Raw genomic sequence first — 17,438 nt, forward strand, 5'->3', positions numbered from 1 at the left:
TGTTTTGTTTTTTTTCCCCAAAATCAAAAAGTAATTTTCTAGGACATTGTTTCTGCAGTAGCTTATTAGAAAGTTACGTCTGAGTTCAAGGCGGGACCATTAGTGCAGAGCAACCCCGCCCCCTTTTCCCTCCGCCTGCGCCGAGAACCTAAATCTTGGAACTTCTGCTCCGTTCAGTGTATTTTCTACATCACAAATAAACTATTTTTCAAATGGCATTTTTTAATCTGCTCACGATTCACAACAATTTGAGTAAAAAAATTAAACATTTTTGGCCTAATTTTTTTGATAAATGTCCTTTATCATCTGAAAAATGCAACAAAAACTTGGTAAAAACTCGATTTTCACCTTTAGAAGCTTATGCTTTGGATGACCATCTAAATGATTTGTGACTTGAATTAAAGTTCTTTGGTCGTGATCGTGTCATCACCACAGCTGGCCAACACCGTATACGCGGTGGATCGGGACGTCCTGAACACGCTGCACGCTCAGCTCATGGAGATGAGGAGCTGTCAGGGGTACAAGCAGTGTAACCCCCGCCCTAAAGGCTCAGATGCAGGTAAAAAGCTCCGTCCTTCATCATGCGTTCTTAGATGAACTTTTTCTTCTTTTACAATCACTGATGTATAATTACAAAATATGATGTTTTTGAGCTAACTTTGTGTTGAAATGTTTAGCGTGACTCTTGTGCTGTGAGTCGGTTTCAGGGTGTCGGTGGCTGCATGCTGCATGTGTTTGGGGGGACGATCCTCATGGTTTCAGGTGGAGGGCATCTCATCAGTCGTGACATTTCCTCTGTTTCAGCGACTGACCTCTCTTTCAGATGGAGCGTTTTTCCTCTCTTCACTTTAAAAACAGATGTAATTGTGCGTCCTGACCCTCTTTCCCCCTCTGTAAGTCACTGGGCGGTTGGCATGTTACAATGACCGCCGTTTGCAACTTGAGAAAAGCTTCACGTCTGCAATTAGCAGCTGGAGGGAGTGGAGCAGTCAAGCTGCTCTACAAAAAAGAAAAAATAATGTTTCAGAGCTGAACCTGTCAAAAGCTCGCCAGCACACGTCACTAACAGCCCAAAATCTGTTATTTAGCCTGGCTGACCTCCTGCAGGCGTAATAGCATCCAGAAAAAGTGCTTTTGTGGTTTCATCAAACCATGTTTTTTGTAGAAATACTTTATTAAATCTACAGAAACTGATTTAGAGGCATCTATTTATGAAGTGTGACATAATCCTCGTATTTTGCCTTAAAGGGGAAAACCTGCTGAACTTTCCGCCGTTTCTCTCCTCCTAATCTCCTTTTATCCTACAACTGCATTTCTCCAATAGCAGCCGTGCATCATTTATTTCCTCTCACATTCCCTGGAATCAAAGCATTAACAATCGATTGCTTTTATTTTTCCCAATCAGGAGGTAAAGATGGAGGAAGCTATGAGCCACACAGGTATCCACCGAGTTTTGTTCCTCTTCAGTGGCTTTTTCTTTAACACCTGCATGGGCCAAATTGCCTCATTCCCACTAATCCATCCATCCATGGAATGCTGACGCTTAATCTGTGGCTGCATGATGGGAAAACACTAGGAATTCATTGCTTTTTTTCCCCCTCCTATTCCACCTCTGGGCACACACAGTCTTTATTTGAGGAATGTTAGCAGCTACTTGAACAGCTGATAGAGGACGCTCCCTCCCACACTAGTTCACACCTTTGAATCAGAGTGCAGCAGCAGAAGACAGACGTGCTGCATGTTTGAGGCAAGCATAAACGATAGCGCATGATGTTGCATCATCCACTCATACATCACATCATAAAAATCTTAAGGAATAGCTTGACATTTTGGAAAAAATAATAACATTTGTAAGAAAAGGGTGCAAGAAATTGCCTAAAAAAACTGCATAAAGTCTTTATTAAATCCAAACAGAATCCAAGAACACAAGGGAACTATTATTTCACTTTCTATGAATATTTGTATGAATTTTAATGCAAAAAGTAGCACCCAAAAGGTGAACCTATTCCTTAAACGCATCACTTCACATGCAGTTCCATTCACGGTCATCCTCAAACTTCATCAGTCTAGCTCCCATAATCAGTCCCTCATGGTTGTTGATAGAAGATGGAGACATTTCAAATGCTCCTTTTTTTTATATTTACGCTTGAACTCCTGGCACCTGCTTACCAGGCGACAGCAGCACCGAAAGTGGTCAAAGAGGAGATCCAGCCTCTCCTTCCTGTGAGTTCCTCCACCGTAACAAACTCTCCATAGATGCATAGATGTTTCCACCAGGATTCAAAGCTGCTGAGTCGGCATTTGTTCTTACAGACATTTGAGTCCAATTTGTTCTTTTGGTTTTCATTTGATCTCTTTTTCTGACAATCAGTTTGATTCCTTCCTTTTTTGGGGTGCAAAAATCTATTAAAATCTGATTCTTTTTTTTTTCTTCTTCTTCTGCTCTTTTTTTTTTCCAGGTTACCTGACCTCACATTTCCTTTCAGAACAGGCCTGCCATTAACCAAGCAAACATAAATGCAGCTTAGCACTATAGTCTCTTATGATGATCATGAAATGTGTTTTCTTTCTAATGTAAATCGGCACAAAGGCAGCATGTTTGCATTACTTATGGCTTTAGCTCAGCCGTGTTTATCTACTGCTGCTTTGATGTGTGTGTGTGCGGTAGAGTCGGAAGCTGGGCCGGACTGCATGCTGCTTGAACAAACTTAAAAAAAAAAAAAAAGCTCCTCGTTCTTTCAACTCCGGATCCCTTAAGTCGTGTGTTTGTTTCCTTCAGCAGCACACAGCCAGCATGGGCAGGACGACAGGGTTAAGCTGCCCAACTTGACAGACGAGGAGGTGAACTGGCAGGAACTGGAGGATTTGTACAGCATCAACGAAAGCCTGTATGAGCACAGGCCTGACTACGACCCCAGCCCAGACAACTGGGCCAACTTCCAGAAGGACGCAGATAAAATGTTTGCCCTGCGACACGTTTTGAACAAACTCAACCAAACCTGGAAGCTTGACGACTCCCCCCTGCCAGAGCTGGGCTCTGGGGCCGGGGGTGGGAGCCTTGAGGAGGGCAGCGGAGAAGAGTCCAGCAGCGACGCCTGGCCAGGAATGGTAACGGAAACCGGTCTCGCCACCCCCGCCCCCAGCAGAAACCTGTCAGAACCCCCACCGCCAGAGCAGAGGCTGGGCCCGGCTGGAAATGACCTTCCTGAGAAATCTGTACACAGGCTGGAGGGGGCTTTCGTTCCTCTGGTGACGGCGGAGGAGAGAGACGGAGTCCTCCTCCGCAGTGATGTGTGGGTGCAGCAGCTGGAGGACTTGGACGGAGGAATGTTCAGCGGAAACGGACTGACGGAGCTGGAGACCCGACACGACAGCCTGCTGCGTACCCACAACAGCCTGCAGTTAGAACCCGGCTCGGTCCAGAGAGGTTCCGCCGGTCCCCACCTGGACCCCGAAGAAGAAGAAGAGGACATTTTCAAGGCCCAAGGCTTTCTTCCTTTCTCCTCGCAGACACTGAGGCCAAAGGTGGAGGCCAACACCCCCACCCCCACACAGACCAGCCCCACCAGAGGTGTTGGGGTGGAGCTTGAAGCTCCGCCCCATTCAGCTCTGTCACTCGACTTGAACTATGAGGGCAGTGGCTCTCCGCCCTCCAATCAGACTCTCTGATCAGCCACCGCGGTGACAATAGACACTAACAGTCCGATTTGCATCCTGCATATCAAATTTATTTTTTTAATTGATGCCTACATTTATTAGTAAGCAGTGTTCTTGATGTTTTCTGTTTTTATTAATATATATATATATATATTTAGAAAAGGAAACGCCTTAATGCAGCCAAACGTAAGACTTGGCAATAAAACAACGTATTTCTAAGACAAAAAATGAGCTCAACGGTGATGTCGTCTCCGCTGGAAAATGCCTGATGACTAAAAACTGGTGAAAAATCCTCAACGCACTTTGGAGCTACAGAGTCTGTGAGAACGACGATTATAACTTTAAAAGAAATAAAAAGGTTTCTGAAAAAAAATCATGCAGAAAAACCAAAATACTGTTTCATTTTGAGCACATTTTTTTCCTGTTTCTAAAGCTTCAGTCTGTTTTATTTTGAAGTTAATATTAATGGAAGAACTTAAAAAGTCAGTGATGGAAAATGTCCAATCTGTGAGAATGTTTTTTTTTGTTGACTATCATGTGCCGTCTTATTCAGATCAGAAGTGAAATTTGTTGCAGAAATTGCTTAAAACTCCAAAGTCCTTTAAAAATGTTCTGTCCCCATCTCCTGGTTTTAAGTGTGTGGCCTCCTTTTGTTGACAAAAGCGTCTCATTTCCAGAAAGCCATTAAGAAATAAAACCCCGTCGGCCTTGTCCAATCAATCACGTCTCCACGAGAACTCATTTTTTAATCACTTTTTCTTTTTAATGACAAATATCAAGTATTCAAGGCATTTGTAAACCAGGTGTTCATAAACATCAGTTGCTCCTCAGGAGCTCAAGGAGACCTTTAGGAATACAACTCTGGTTTAAACGCTGAGAAGAGGAGGATGTTTGAGCTAAACTTATCCGGTTTCCTCCACCAGGAATATATAGTCCATTGAAGAGCAGGTGTGTCTCTCTTCTGTACACCCAAATTTCAGGAGCTTCTGGAGCAGCTATAGAGGGGGAGTCCAACAAAAGGCTAATTTTGGCTTTTTTTTTAGATTAATAAATATAACCCATTTGAATTTCAGCAGATTTGTGATGATACCCCAGTTTCCCAACTACTAAACAAAAGATTTAAACCCAAATGAACAATACTGTCCGTGTGATTTAACTACTACAATGGGTTAGTTCATAAATACATTTCTATGTTAAAGCTCGATAATATGCTTCATTTATATATGTACAGAATGATCCCTCATTATTAATGTTTAAGTACTAAATCACAATAACATAATGATCTCTGCTCGTTAGTATTTCTTGGTCATCTTTTAAAGCTTCCCCTTGAAGAAAAACATGCTCTGTAAGCTCTGATCTTTAACACAAAAAGGCCTCTCTAATGCCTCGTCTACACAGACGCTTCCTGTTTGAAGGAAGATCAGATGTGTGAATACAACATGGTTCCAGTGTTAACATTAATATGTAAAAAATAAAAAAACAAAAGATCCTCTTTTTGTACAATCTTTGGGAAACTGGAGTGCTTTTTTTCTTCGTTGACAAACTCCGACATTCACTGACCAGTCCACTAGTGGGCACCAAAAACAACTTCTCCTCAGGGATAAATAGGGTCATGCTTGTTGCACTTCATCTTTAAAAGTCTACACAGCTAAATAACTACTATATATACAGCTGATGACCGAATGGAGAAGCCGCTTTGATGCTAAAAGTGATGAAAACTACAATTGTGCCACATTTTCAAACCTTCACATGTTTTAGGACTTACAGTAGCTTCAGCACGTTGATCAGAGGGCTTCTTGCTCTTTTCTCCTGTTTGACACATGGACTCCGACCTTCACAATGTACCATTGGTGCTTTTTCTGCTTTAGGCTACATGGCTACCTTTTGCAGGCAAGAAAATTCAGAGCTCCAAAAAAGCTGAGCGAAGCAGGAAAGCAGACTGTCGTCGTGGCGACTGGCTTTTCAGAAACCCTGACAGCTGCTTTGTACTGTTGACTGGCCGAAACAGCCTGAAAGAGGCACTGTTAAAGAGGTGGGGGGAGAAAAAAAATCTACTTTTCTGAGCACATTTAGGATAGCTCAAATAGAAAAAAAGGCTGCTCTAAGGGGGAAAAGTAGATCGTGAGAGGTGTCGATCAGAACTGCACAGAGGAGGAGATGCACAGTACGGGAGCAGAGGAAGTTTGCATAGTTTATCTGTTGTGCTTTGATCTGTCTGTGCAGAGATCATAATGCCCCGCCTGCAACAGTAGCACCGTGTGATGTCGTCACATCGCTCGTACGTGGATGGGGTAGAGGCTGCAGCTGATGATGTGCTCCGTCAGCCTAAACATGAGCGCCCCCCACCCCTCAACTCTGACAGGCGCTCGGGTCCCCGCTTGTCGCTCCGCTGCTGGATCCGTGTGAAGCAGACAACTGCGTGTGCAGAAACAAATGGGAAGGCACGATGGATCAGACGTGGGCGGAGCCTCTGTGGGGATGCGGCAACAGCAGAGGGGGAGATATTGCTTTCAGGACGTTGCCCGGGCAGCTGAGGCTGCTGCGCCCGCGGTTCAGCAGCAGGCTGGCGGGGGGCTCGGGCCGGGGCGGGATGAAGACGGGGCAGGAGCGGGTACGGGCATGGCTTTTGTGGCCCCCGGCGTGGCAGATGAGCTCGCTGACTGTGCCCAGCGGAGGCAGGTGCTGGCGCCAGCGCTCCGCCCGCGTCTCCTTGTGCTTGATAGAGTACCAGGTGAGGAAGATGAAGAAAAAACCAACGAATTTCAGGCTGGCGGCCAAGCCAAAGTAGACGAAGCGGAACGAGGTAACGTCGTACTCCCAGCAGGAGCCGTGCACGCCGCAGTCCTGCTGCCAGAGCATGCAGGTGGTGTCAATCACAGCACCAAAGTAAATAGGGGTGGGGATGTAGGCTGAAAGAGGAGACAGAGTTAAGTTATTAACCTGCAACATTTTTCTTCTTGCCTCAGTTTCACATTAGACACTAAACCTATTCCTCACTTTCACTGATTTACTGGAGTTCAGGTCCTGGTATTCAACCGAATTAATTGATTCAGTTTAGGATCCTCTCCTCCAAAATGAAATAAAATTCTTCTAAAACCATGACTTAATGTAGTAGACTTCAAGGAACTCGGTGAGTCTTCATGCTGCAGAATCACAATACAGCCAATGTGTGTCAGTTTTACTTAATCTCATTTTGTTTTATTACCAAAATGTTTCTAGAAAATAAATAATAATAATAAAAAAAATAAGCATAATCAAAAAATGTTTTCTTTCTTAAAAATGATGCATCATATAGGTCTAAACAGAATCCTGGACATCCATCCATTTTCTTAACCTGCTATATCCCTTTTGGGTTCAGCCAAATAAATTAATTTGTGGCCACAAATTAGCATTTATTGGCATTTTAAAGACACAACTGTGCCTTTTGCATGAAAAATGTCTGCTTTGTGCATGCAAATTAGCACATTTTGGACACACATTAGTATTTTGATGACACAAATTAGCATTTATTGAACACTAGTTAGAAATTTTGTAGACACAACTTAATAGTAGGAACTGCTGATACTAAAATATTTAATTTTAAATATTTAATAATTTAAAAAGGCTCATTTGTCCATTTGTGCCCACAAGTTAGAATTTTGTGGGCACAAATTAGCAATTAGTGCACAACATTTTTTAAAGGCCACAAATTAGTAGTGGGAACCGAAGCTTTCAGAAATAGAGGCGTCAGGGTTATTCAGTGGGACCACGGCAGCAGATGCCCATGTTGTACGTGCTAAACGTTCATTTGTGCGCAAAAATTCAAAATTGTGGCAACTAAATACTAATTTGTGCCCACAAAACACAAAAAAATCAATTGTGGCTAAAAAAATGTTAATTTGTGCACACAAAACACTAAATTGAGCACGCAAAATACAAAATTGTGGCTACAAAATGTTAATACGTGCACACAAAACACAGATGATTAATCTTAAGGATTGTTTTTCTACATCCTGGGCTTCATACACTTGAGAGGTTGCTAAGAAAATCAAAGTATATTGCAGTACCCTTTTCCACCACTAGGTGGTAGTATTTAGCTTGATGTGGATCAGTGGATCTGAGACATACATTTTCATTTAAGAATGAAAAAGTGTTGCTATATTTTTTTTAATATAAAATGTACTGCTCTGCTGATTTTGTAAAACAGAGCATAAACACGGATTGAATTCATTTTCAGGTAATTTTATGACCTCACAGTTTTATGCTCTAATACTCTGCATGTTACAGCAGAGAAAAGCTAACTCACCCTGAAAGCTTTTCTGCATCTATCAATATGAGCAGCCACAAAGGTTCACTGACCGCTGCACTCCTGCTCTCTGTCCAAGAGTAAATATGGATTATGCTAAGGAGGCTGCTCACGACCTGCTATATAAAATAACAAATGTCCTATATTGTTCAGTAAGTGGAGATAATGCAAAGCCTTTAAACATAAAGCTCAGCAACTTACCAAGAGTTCGGAGCAAAACAAACTGCATCCCCAGAGCAAAAGGCCTCTCCTGCTCATCAACAGACCTGCAGAAGAGAAACATCATGAAACTGTATTCATATTCTCCCTGACCGTGACCTTCAGGGGTCGTACCTGAGTGTGACAATGATGGCGGAGGGCTGGGCACACGCGGTGATGAGCGTGACGATGAAGAGGAAGATGAGGAAAGGGATGAGTGTGTTGCAGGTGCGGTCGCACTTTCCTGACACGGCGTAACCATTTTCGTTCAGGTAGGTTTTGACGATGACGAGTTGGAGCTGGTTGACCTGGCTGCCGGAGGACGGGGTGATGACCTGTCTGCTCTGCACGCAGCCGCAGTCCGTGTAGTTCCGGACCTGCGCGAAAAACATCACAAGCAAACCCCTGAATCCATCAGGATTCGTCTCGTGTTCTTGCACCTCTAGAGTTGCAGGAGGAAACCGTAGGAGCGATGCTCCTGTGTGTAAGCACATCGTGTCTCTTTACCCCAGAGCTGTCGTTGGCGACGGTGCTGCACCCGGCCAGGCAGGGGTTGAAGTACGTGATGCCATCAGAGCCGCAGACCGGAGCGTACTCGTGGATCTTGCAGCCGCAGTTCACGTTGCAACTGCCAGTCAGGTTTCTGTGGGTCAGGGTGAGGGTCGGACTGCAGAGACAAACGGCAGGGGAAGGTTATTCACTGAGAGGTGGAGCGCCCCTCCCTGGACACATTTGGTACACAACTATGACAACTTTTGATTTGTTTTGTAGCAGTTCGCCGCCCAGAGGTTGGGGACCCCAAATTTAATGTGAACAGCCAGCAGATCAAAAAACGATGAGTTAGGGAAACCCAAAAAGCCCAACAGTGGCTCCAACAAGCAAGCAATGTGAGGGTCATTGTCTTGCCTATGGACACTTCATCATATGGGCAGGCCGAACCTGTGATTTTCCAATCAGAGGTTGACCCCCCAATCCACTGTACCAAGGCTGAAAACACTAAAATGAGCCAACTTCTCTAAAGAACTCAGTTTTATTTTCATATAGCTGTCAAAAGGGTGTTGTTAACTATCAGAACAGCTTGCAGTGAGGGGGGCAGAAGACGTGACTCCTCGGCTCAGTGTGGGAACCAGACAGGATTTAGGTTTTGTCTGAACGCGGCGCACTGAAGCGAAGGCTGGTTTTCTCTATGAAGCTGCAGCCCGAGCCCCGCAGGAAAAACAAAGACCGACTCTAACAACACAGCCGGATGTAACCTGCATCCCAAATGTTTTCATTTGAAAAGTAATCAGATTTCATGTTAATTCTTTTTATTATGTTTCATTATCTTTTGTTTTTGAAGAACTGTTTCTTTGCTGAATCACTTTTGCGCTTGTCCTGACATGACACGGCACATTCCTGACACTAAGCCTGCATGCATGTGTGTAGAGAACGTGCGTGTATTTAAAGCGTAACATGGCATCAGCTCTGTTGAGCTGGCTGCTAGAAAAGCACGTGGCCTTTTCCTGGCCGACTCCCAGCCTTCGCTGAGCCCTCCAGATGTCCTGTCACTGTGTGCAGGCTGCACTGCATTAAAAACAGAAAATGAATCAAATCTAACAGCAGAGACGGAGCCAGGAGAGCAAGTGGCTTCATCTGCCCGAGCAGCGTGGACGCTGATGAGTGAAAATGACCGGGGTTGATCGGGGGGAAAGGGTCTTGTCCCAGCAGATGCAATAATCCAGAACATTATGTAATCCAACGAGCATCTTGGCAGAACCATGTCTGCCCCCATGAGCACAGACAGCAAGAGGTGTAGGTTTAACTTTTCACATATAGACTGTGCTGATCGTGACAAGATTTCCCTCCAAATTACAGGCAAAAATAATCATCTGGATTAAATTAGCAATCTGGAGGTTGAAGGTGAAGCTATTCCATGCCAGGCTTCAAAAACATCAAGCGTATGCTTATATTTAACATGGTCTCTACAGTATTGGAGCGACTCGTCAACTGAGCTGTTTGAAGTGGTTTTAACATGCTCTTGTATCATTTTCTCTACTACATAAAATTATTTACAACAAAAACTGCGTTTCTGACAATTTCTTAATTCAAATCAGGAGCAGATGAAAACTGGATGCTTGAAAATGCTCAGATTAATGATGCAGCCACTGAAATGGGCGTGCCAAAGTCTCCAGACCTGTTGATGCTCAGCTGCAACAGTACGACTGGATGAATCCAATTTTGCTCGTCACTCTTTTTGCTTTGCAAATGTTAGCTTAAGGCTATAAGCTAGCATGTGAGCGCACAGTCACAACCCGGAAATGTAATTCTAATGAGAAAATATGGTTGGAATAGAACTCTAAGAACACTGATATTTAATTTTTTAATTACAACATTTTTGACAGGTATGATGGAATATTTTGCAGAAATTTCTCACTTCTAAACAATATAAGTACGGTGTTCCCCTGCTTATTTGCGTTTCTTTATTCGCAGTTTCACATAATCACAGATTTTTTTCAGTCATGTGACTCCTCCGGTTTGTCACAAAAAGTCCAACAACTCAAAATGCTTGTATTAAACTTTTGCTTCCAAAATGCTGCAGAAGATGCAAGAATTTCCCAGGAGGGGAGCTCAGTTGAAGAGTACGTCAATGTGTACACACTAACAGCGAGCCTGCATGGAGAAATGACATCAGCTGACTCTGATAATCGCAGAGGATAAATATCATTGGTTATGTAGAGCAATAAATACATGTTCTTTAATAAAGCATGATCAGAGGTGTTTTTGATGAGCCAGGAGGCAAAGACTGGGGGTTCTCTGTATTTGCATATTCAGCATATTTACTGAGGTTTCTGGTCCTTAACCCCCACGATCAAGAGGGGAAAACTGCTACTTCTAATCCTGCAGTGCTAATGTCTGCACCACGTTTAATTAGTAATGTCATGAAGACAGAGGAAAGGTCTTAACCTATGTGGATGACAGATTTTAAAGAACTGCTTGAGAAGGAGGATATTCCAAACAAAAAAAACGACAAATTGTACATTAAATGTGCATGTCAGGTGGCCCTACAGAAGTGTGTGGTGGTGTTTCTACACAAACACTGCAAAACATCAATCGAACTGCTGCAGAGGGTTTCATATGACCGTTCACCTGGGGCCCCCAAACTGCAAAGTCCACCATTGGTCTGCAGCATTATTATTACAGCAGACGGGTGACCATGCAGCCGGTTTCTTGGGTCATCCAAGGTCAGTGGCGGATGCCGTCTTTGCGTGTGAGCATGCGCTTCGCGTTCCCGCCTGCAGGGCTGACGCATCAGATGTCTGTGAGCTCTGCAGCCGGGCGGGTGTTGCTTTCAGAAATAGAGGCGTCAGGGTGATTCAGCGGGACCACGGGAGCAGATGCCGGTGTTGTTAATTAATCATTCGCACTCCGTCACGTCACATGACGGAAACGCCAACAGCATCCACCTCTTCTCGGATACGCAAACTCTAAGAATGACTCATGAAGCGTTTGCCACTTAAGGTCGAGACATTTCACGCGACGAGAGGCGGTTTGGGTCTTTAAACTGTGAAAACATCTTTTTGCTCCATGCTCACCCAGTGGTGTAGGGGATGTTGATGCCTCCTAGATTGATGCTCTCGCAGCCGACGATGAAGAGCGTGGAGAAGCAGAGGAGGGACACTCCGCTGCAGATCATGGCCAGCTTGGCTGACTCCCGTGCACCGAGTTTCAGCTTCTTGATGATGTAACCCCCCAGCACGATCCCCACGCCAGCACTGGGCACAATGATCAAACCTGTGGGAACAGAGGTGTTGTGAAGCGTCAGCGCTGAATTTATTAAGAAGCTTTAGTCATTTTAATCAGAACAGTGCCATGCTTTCACACCTATTATGAGGGAAAAAACACAGCTTCCTCCATTAAACTGAAGATAAATGAGTCTATGGAGACCAAAATAGACTGTGCGCCAAGTTCCCAGTGAGTCATTTCAGGCTGTGACACGTGCTCTCCGTCCACTCGGGCCAGTCAAAGTGACAGCTTGAGAAAAGGCCACGCTAATAGCGGCGTTGGCCGAGCGCTGAGTGTCGTGGTGAAGGGCTTATGGCCTGTGGCGGCTGCACATGGCAGCCCTCGAGTTCAGGAGTTTAACGGACGAGTAATAAGTGAGATGCATCAGTCGGGCCAAAAGCAAAAGTAACTTGTGCTCATTAAAACAGATGAAATGAAGGTGAAATTTGAAGCATCATGTAAGTGCATGTTTGTCTGCTGAACCATGTGCTTTCTTTTCTGCAAGATTAAGCACTGATGCCAGAAAACCAGATATCCCACTTTCGGCAAATGCGCCAAATTAAACATTTATTTAAAAAAATAGTGAGGATTTGGGCATTTCAACTGAATGAGAATCTTTTGCTGAATTTCGGATGATCTATGCATAAAGTTTTTTCCCTTACGTGATGGCATGGGAACACAGTTACTCTTTTAAAATTCCTCAAGGTTTTCCTAAGAAAAGCTAGTGAAAGAGGAAGAGTGAACATCACTGCACATGCAGAAAACGGCTCTTTACAGGAGAAAATCAAAAACATCACCTTAATTTTTCATATGTACATGCATAACATGCAGTATGGTAAGAAAAATGGCAGTAGTGAGGGGAAACACTTTAACCCAAAGCATGTAGTTTGTCATGCAAACGTCTAATCCTCTAGGCTTCTAAGCATCTTTTTCTGACTTTTTTGTTGAAAAGAAAAAACAAGAGGAACAATTTTTTTAGTTAACACATACTGGTACAGAGGAAATAAAGGCAAAGAATTACACTTCTATTTTTATAGTTTAAAAATGTGCAGCTCTCAAAAATAGATCATACATATTATAATTAGTGCTGTAAAAATCAGATTAATCACACTTTTGGGTTGTGATTAATCACAATGTTTTATTAGGTACATTTTATATGACAATATGCAGTTTATGTGCAAAAACAGATGAGAAAAAAAATGTTTCCTTCATTTTTATTGTCTGAAATTTTTTAATTTATAAAGTATTAACTCAAAAGTCTAATTAAACACATCAGCAGATATCTAATGACTTATATCTGCAATATTAAAGAAGCAACCATACAGTCACAAGAAACAAACATTGTGTTTCTGAACTATAAATGATCTGGGTGAATACTCGATTCTGATTGGCTGATGGGTGTAGATGCACACCTAAAAAAGAAGTTCCGGTCACAATGTTTTATATGTGCAGCAGGCTCTTTTAAAAACATACTATTCCTTAATCATCTGGACAAAAACAAGCGATAAGAGGTGAACTCTCTCTGAACCGATGCTTTATTTAACCTGTCATCACAATCAGCTTTTACATTGCTTTCTTTTGCGCTGCAGTCAAGGTCACTTCCATCTCAGCTATGTGTCGTCACGTTACCATAACAACAGGCTGCATTACCAATCAAATAGTCTGCCTTTAGTGAAAAAGTGATCTAAACCTAAAAAAAAAATTTGTGTTTGTAAATAACTATGTTTTAAGAAGAATATTGAGTGACGAAGAGAGCATTATCAGAAACTAACGCGTGCCACTGAAGCTTGAACCAGCGGGAGACGGTTGATTCGCAGAGTGTAATTAATCTGCGTTAATAAATATTAAAGCATTATTTATTATTTTTAATTGATTAGATGCATTAACGTTAACTGCCGTAATTATCATTCAAATTTATAATTCTAAATGATTGTGTTTTGAGGTTTTTTCTTTGGTAAAATTGGTTAAAATTGGTTACTAATGCTACTAAAAAAGTATTTATTTGGTTCATTTCTTTCTTTTTTTTATTTGGTTTGTTGCTGTGCAGCAAAACCTAAAAAAATATACAATCAAAACATTTGTCCTCAGATTTTAGTATTTTATCTAAAAAACAGTGACGTTTTGATCATTAAAGATCCACTTTGATCATCTTTTGTTCTATTTTAAAATTGTTCTTAGTGTTCTTTTTTTAATGGTTGAACCGTTTTTAGCCAACATTTTTTAAATACCTTTCGTTTTGTAGGACGTAGTTTCTGCAGAGCAGCAGCAGTTCATTGGAAATTCACTTCTGAGTTGTGAGGAGGACTGTTGGTACAAAGCAACCCCGCCCCTCTTTCCCCTCCCTGTTGTGTACAGGAACTCGGACACACGCAGCATATTTTCTACAATCTATTTCAAAGAGTAATTGCTTCCCATTCACAATTATATGAATAAAAAATTACTCAAAAATACAATTTTGATCTCAACTTTCTTTACATATGTCCTCCATGATGACAAAAACACCATTTTCATTCGAGTAAGTCATTATGTATAAGAACATAATTATGTACAGCTTCTTGTAAGCTTAAAGTCCCTTTTCTTTCATTATTTTTAATCTAAAATTATAGATATTTTGTGTCTATAGCAACGTACAGATTATGGCTAATCCATAAATGCTGTAAAAACACATTTATGTTGCTTACCTTTTCATTTTGTGGAAAAACAATCAACTCTGCAGTCGAGTAATCATTTCACATGACCTTGAGTTTATGAAATCAGTTCTCTGGTTTTGACAGAAGCAATGACATTGATGAAGTGATTTTCATGAAACCACCTTTTACAAGCGGGAACATTGCTGACATGACGACTCGATGTGTTTGTTAGTCAGCAAACTTTCATTCGCACTGAAGAATTAAGAGCTCGATCCCTTCCAGGTGTTTATTTTTGATTTAGCTCGTAAAAGCGTCATGCTGACTCTCATTAGTCTCCACAGAAAAATAATAAACTAAATTAAACCATAAAAATGAACGTGTAATGTGTCACCTTCACCTGATCTATGAATTTATTGGCGCCTGGGATCTTCCACTTTCTCTAAAAGACAATCGTGACGCTGATTTTAACTTGACCTCGACTTGTTTAATGCGATGTTAGCAGCAGAAGGACCTTAACGAACAAAATCTACAGACTTTACTTACTAAAAATTCAGTTATAACAGTCATACGGATGGCTGACGATCAATCAGCAGAAGAAGGAATGCTTTGCATCTCTTATATACATATTTTTAAAGCTGAATTGGGTTTTTTATGCTTCAGCAGTTTCAAAAATAAAACGTCTCCATCTTTTTAATCAGACATTAACGATGATTAAAGTCCCGGTTGGATTATTTTAGAAAATGTGCCCCTCCATCAGTTTAACTACATCAGATAAAAGCATAAAATCAAGATCATATTAGATGTTAAAATCATTAATATAAATGAGTTATTGCCGAGAGAAGAAATATCTAATAAAGTTGTCACTGAGCGATGAACAGCTGAGTTTCTTGTGGATTTTATCAGATTCTGAGTGTTCAGTTCAAGTCAGTGTTTTTCTGCTGTTAGTCGCTATCACAGAGAAAGTGAACAATGACTTGTCTTTGTTGGATCCTGATTTAGAAGTGTGCGATCTTTTTTATTAAAATTTTAAGCCGGTAAAGAGAAACAATCTGTTAACAGAACGCTTGGGGTTTTGCAGCATCACTCTTAAAGGGCTTTAAGCCAGCGCTGCAGGTGGAAGGTGTGAATGGGAGCATCAGCTGTGACCAGACCGTTCATATGGTTTTGTAAACACCATTATGGACGAAGAGGAGAGGCCGTTGAAGGAAGATCTAGAGAAAGTGCAGTGGTATCTATCTGGTTTCAAGGTAATTGCTTGTTCTTGTGTTCTTCTTATCTTTGTAACAGGATGCAGGAAAAGGACACACTGTCATACTTTTGTTTTATATAGGCTTAAATGTACATAATGAACTGTTTCCGATTTAACAAAGTTCATCCACCTCCTTCTCCCAAGAAGCACGAGTCAAATCAAGAGCAGAGCCTCTTTTTCAAATCATCATATTCCAGAAACATGGCAGCATTTGAGTCGTCATGGCAACTGCACACACATACACATGGATGCACACACTGGCCTTTGTATCCTGGCAACAGGCAGATGAATTGAGCAAAGCACTAGTGAGCACTTTTTTTTGTAGCTTTAAGGAGATATATTAAAAACTTTAAAACAAATTAACTTTAAACGACACAACTTGAGTTGTAATTTGTCTATATGCTAAAAAAAATCCTGCTGACAGATTATCTGCATTAGTAATTCTGGCTCAGACACAGACGAAGGATTAGGGAGTCTGTCTGCGCCCCACATGAAGCACAAATGTCAGGCAGGACATAAGGTTTTACTTCATTCAAACCTCTCATTTCTACACACATTTTTAATTGTACCCTAAATGTAACACAATGTCCCCCTTAAAAGGCCAGGTTCACTAAAGTGTTTGATGAAAACTCCTCACTGCATGACTCATTCCACTATTATGTTTGTGTGATTCACTCAACACACAAAGAATGATGCTAACAACTGTGGGTTTTAGACTGATCACATACACAAGTTCACAATGAATGTCTCTGGGTTTAGCCAGATAAACAAGATAGAAATTAACAGCTTGTTTACCATTTTATAATTTTGAGATACTAAAATATTTAGGGGCAATTTAGAGCCTATATAAGCCTGTAACCATTGAGCTCAGCTCTTTTTACAGACAGCTGCTATTATTCTAACCACACTGCAGAATCCCCTTCATCACAGGCTCCCACTCATCCTTGATGACGGCCCACAGGGGACTGGGACTGCACTCCCTCCCAGGCAGCTCCAGCACCACTCGCATTGCTTTAGTGCACAAACTTTACTGACTATTTTTAAGTATTGCAACATTTTCTGGGTGATTTTTAATCTACATTATTGCATGCCCTTTACTTTAGCAGAGAAATTGGAGTTTTTATTTTGCAATTCCCATTTTAAATTGCACAAACTTGCCTGTGTATATGCTGGCCTTGGATGCAGGGATGCCAAACTGGGATTCAATAAACTTGGGAATGAAGGTGATGAACGCTGTGACGATGGCACACTCAGCTGTGTAGGACAGGCTGACAAACAGGAAGGTCATGTTGCTGAGGATCCTCAGAGCAGCCTTAGGAAGATCTAAAAAAGAAGACGGAGAACCCAATTACCATCCAACTTGTAGAAAATTCACTTATTGTGAGATATTAAATTTATTTTAAAAAATTGTGGAACAAAAAAACAAAACAAGTCATGCATGTCTCATTATTTTGCATATAATATGCACAGTAGAAGAAAATAATTGCATCTTATTGATTTAAATTAAATTAGTAGAAAAAACAAAACTTAAATTCTTTGCATTTGTGATGAAAACTGAGCCTCAAATCATTCATATTTTATATTAAAAAGGGTAAAGATGCTTCAAGGCAGAGTCTATAGGATGCGGTCACCACGATGCCCTCATGCTCCGTCATTT

The 17,438-nt window shown here is 41.7% G+C and overlaps 2 protein-coding genes across 7 annotated transcripts in view; one reads left to right on the forward strand and one right to left on the reverse strand.

Moving 5' to 3' along the window:
- The window catches only part of sulf1 (sulfatase 1), a 62,457-nt gene extending 58,080 nt beyond the window's left edge, over nucleotides 1–4,377 (forward strand). For 4 of the 6 annotated variants that reach the window (XM_024279960.2, XM_024279962.2, XM_024279961.2 and 1 more), the window contains 2 exons: nucleotides 436–559; nucleotides 2,780–4,377. In XM_024279960.2, the coding sequence (XP_024135728.1) occupies nucleotides 436–559; nucleotides 2,780–3,669 (1,014 nt within the window). In that variant the 3' untranslated portion in view covers nucleotides 3,670–4,377. Of the gene's footprint in view, nucleotides 1–435; nucleotides 560–1,405; nucleotides 1,440–2,779 lie in introns of all 6 variants that reach the window. The other 2 variants (XM_024279966.2, XM_024279964.2) reach the window with 2 other exon arrangements.
- Nucleotides 4,378–4,395: 18 nt separating this feature from the next.
- Nucleotides 4,396–17,438, reverse strand: part of LOC112151211 (solute carrier organic anion transporter family member 5A1) — a 38,939-nt gene continuing 25,896 nt past the window's right edge. The window contains exons 5-10 of the mRNA XM_024279967.2: nucleotides 16,940–17,104; nucleotides 11,713–11,911; nucleotides 8,648–8,807; nucleotides 8,276–8,517; nucleotides 8,144–8,208; nucleotides 4,396–6,566 (exon numbers count right to left, since the gene is read on the reverse strand). Of these exons, the coding sequence (XP_024135735.1) occupies nucleotides 6,109–6,566; nucleotides 8,144–8,208; nucleotides 8,276–8,517; nucleotides 8,648–8,807; nucleotides 11,713–11,911; nucleotides 16,940–17,104 (1,289 nt within the window). The 3' untranslated portion in view covers nucleotides 4,396–6,108. The remainder of the gene's footprint in view (nucleotides 6,567–8,143; nucleotides 8,209–8,275; nucleotides 8,518–8,647; nucleotides 8,808–11,712; nucleotides 11,912–16,939; nucleotides 17,105–17,438) is intronic.

Source organism: Oryzias melastigma, linkage group LG20, assembly GCF_002922805.2.
Source record: "Oryzias melastigma strain HK-1 linkage group LG20, ASM292280v2, whole genome shotgun sequence".
NCBI lineage: Eukaryota > Metazoa > Chordata > Actinopteri > Beloniformes > Adrianichthyidae > Oryzias > Oryzias melastigma.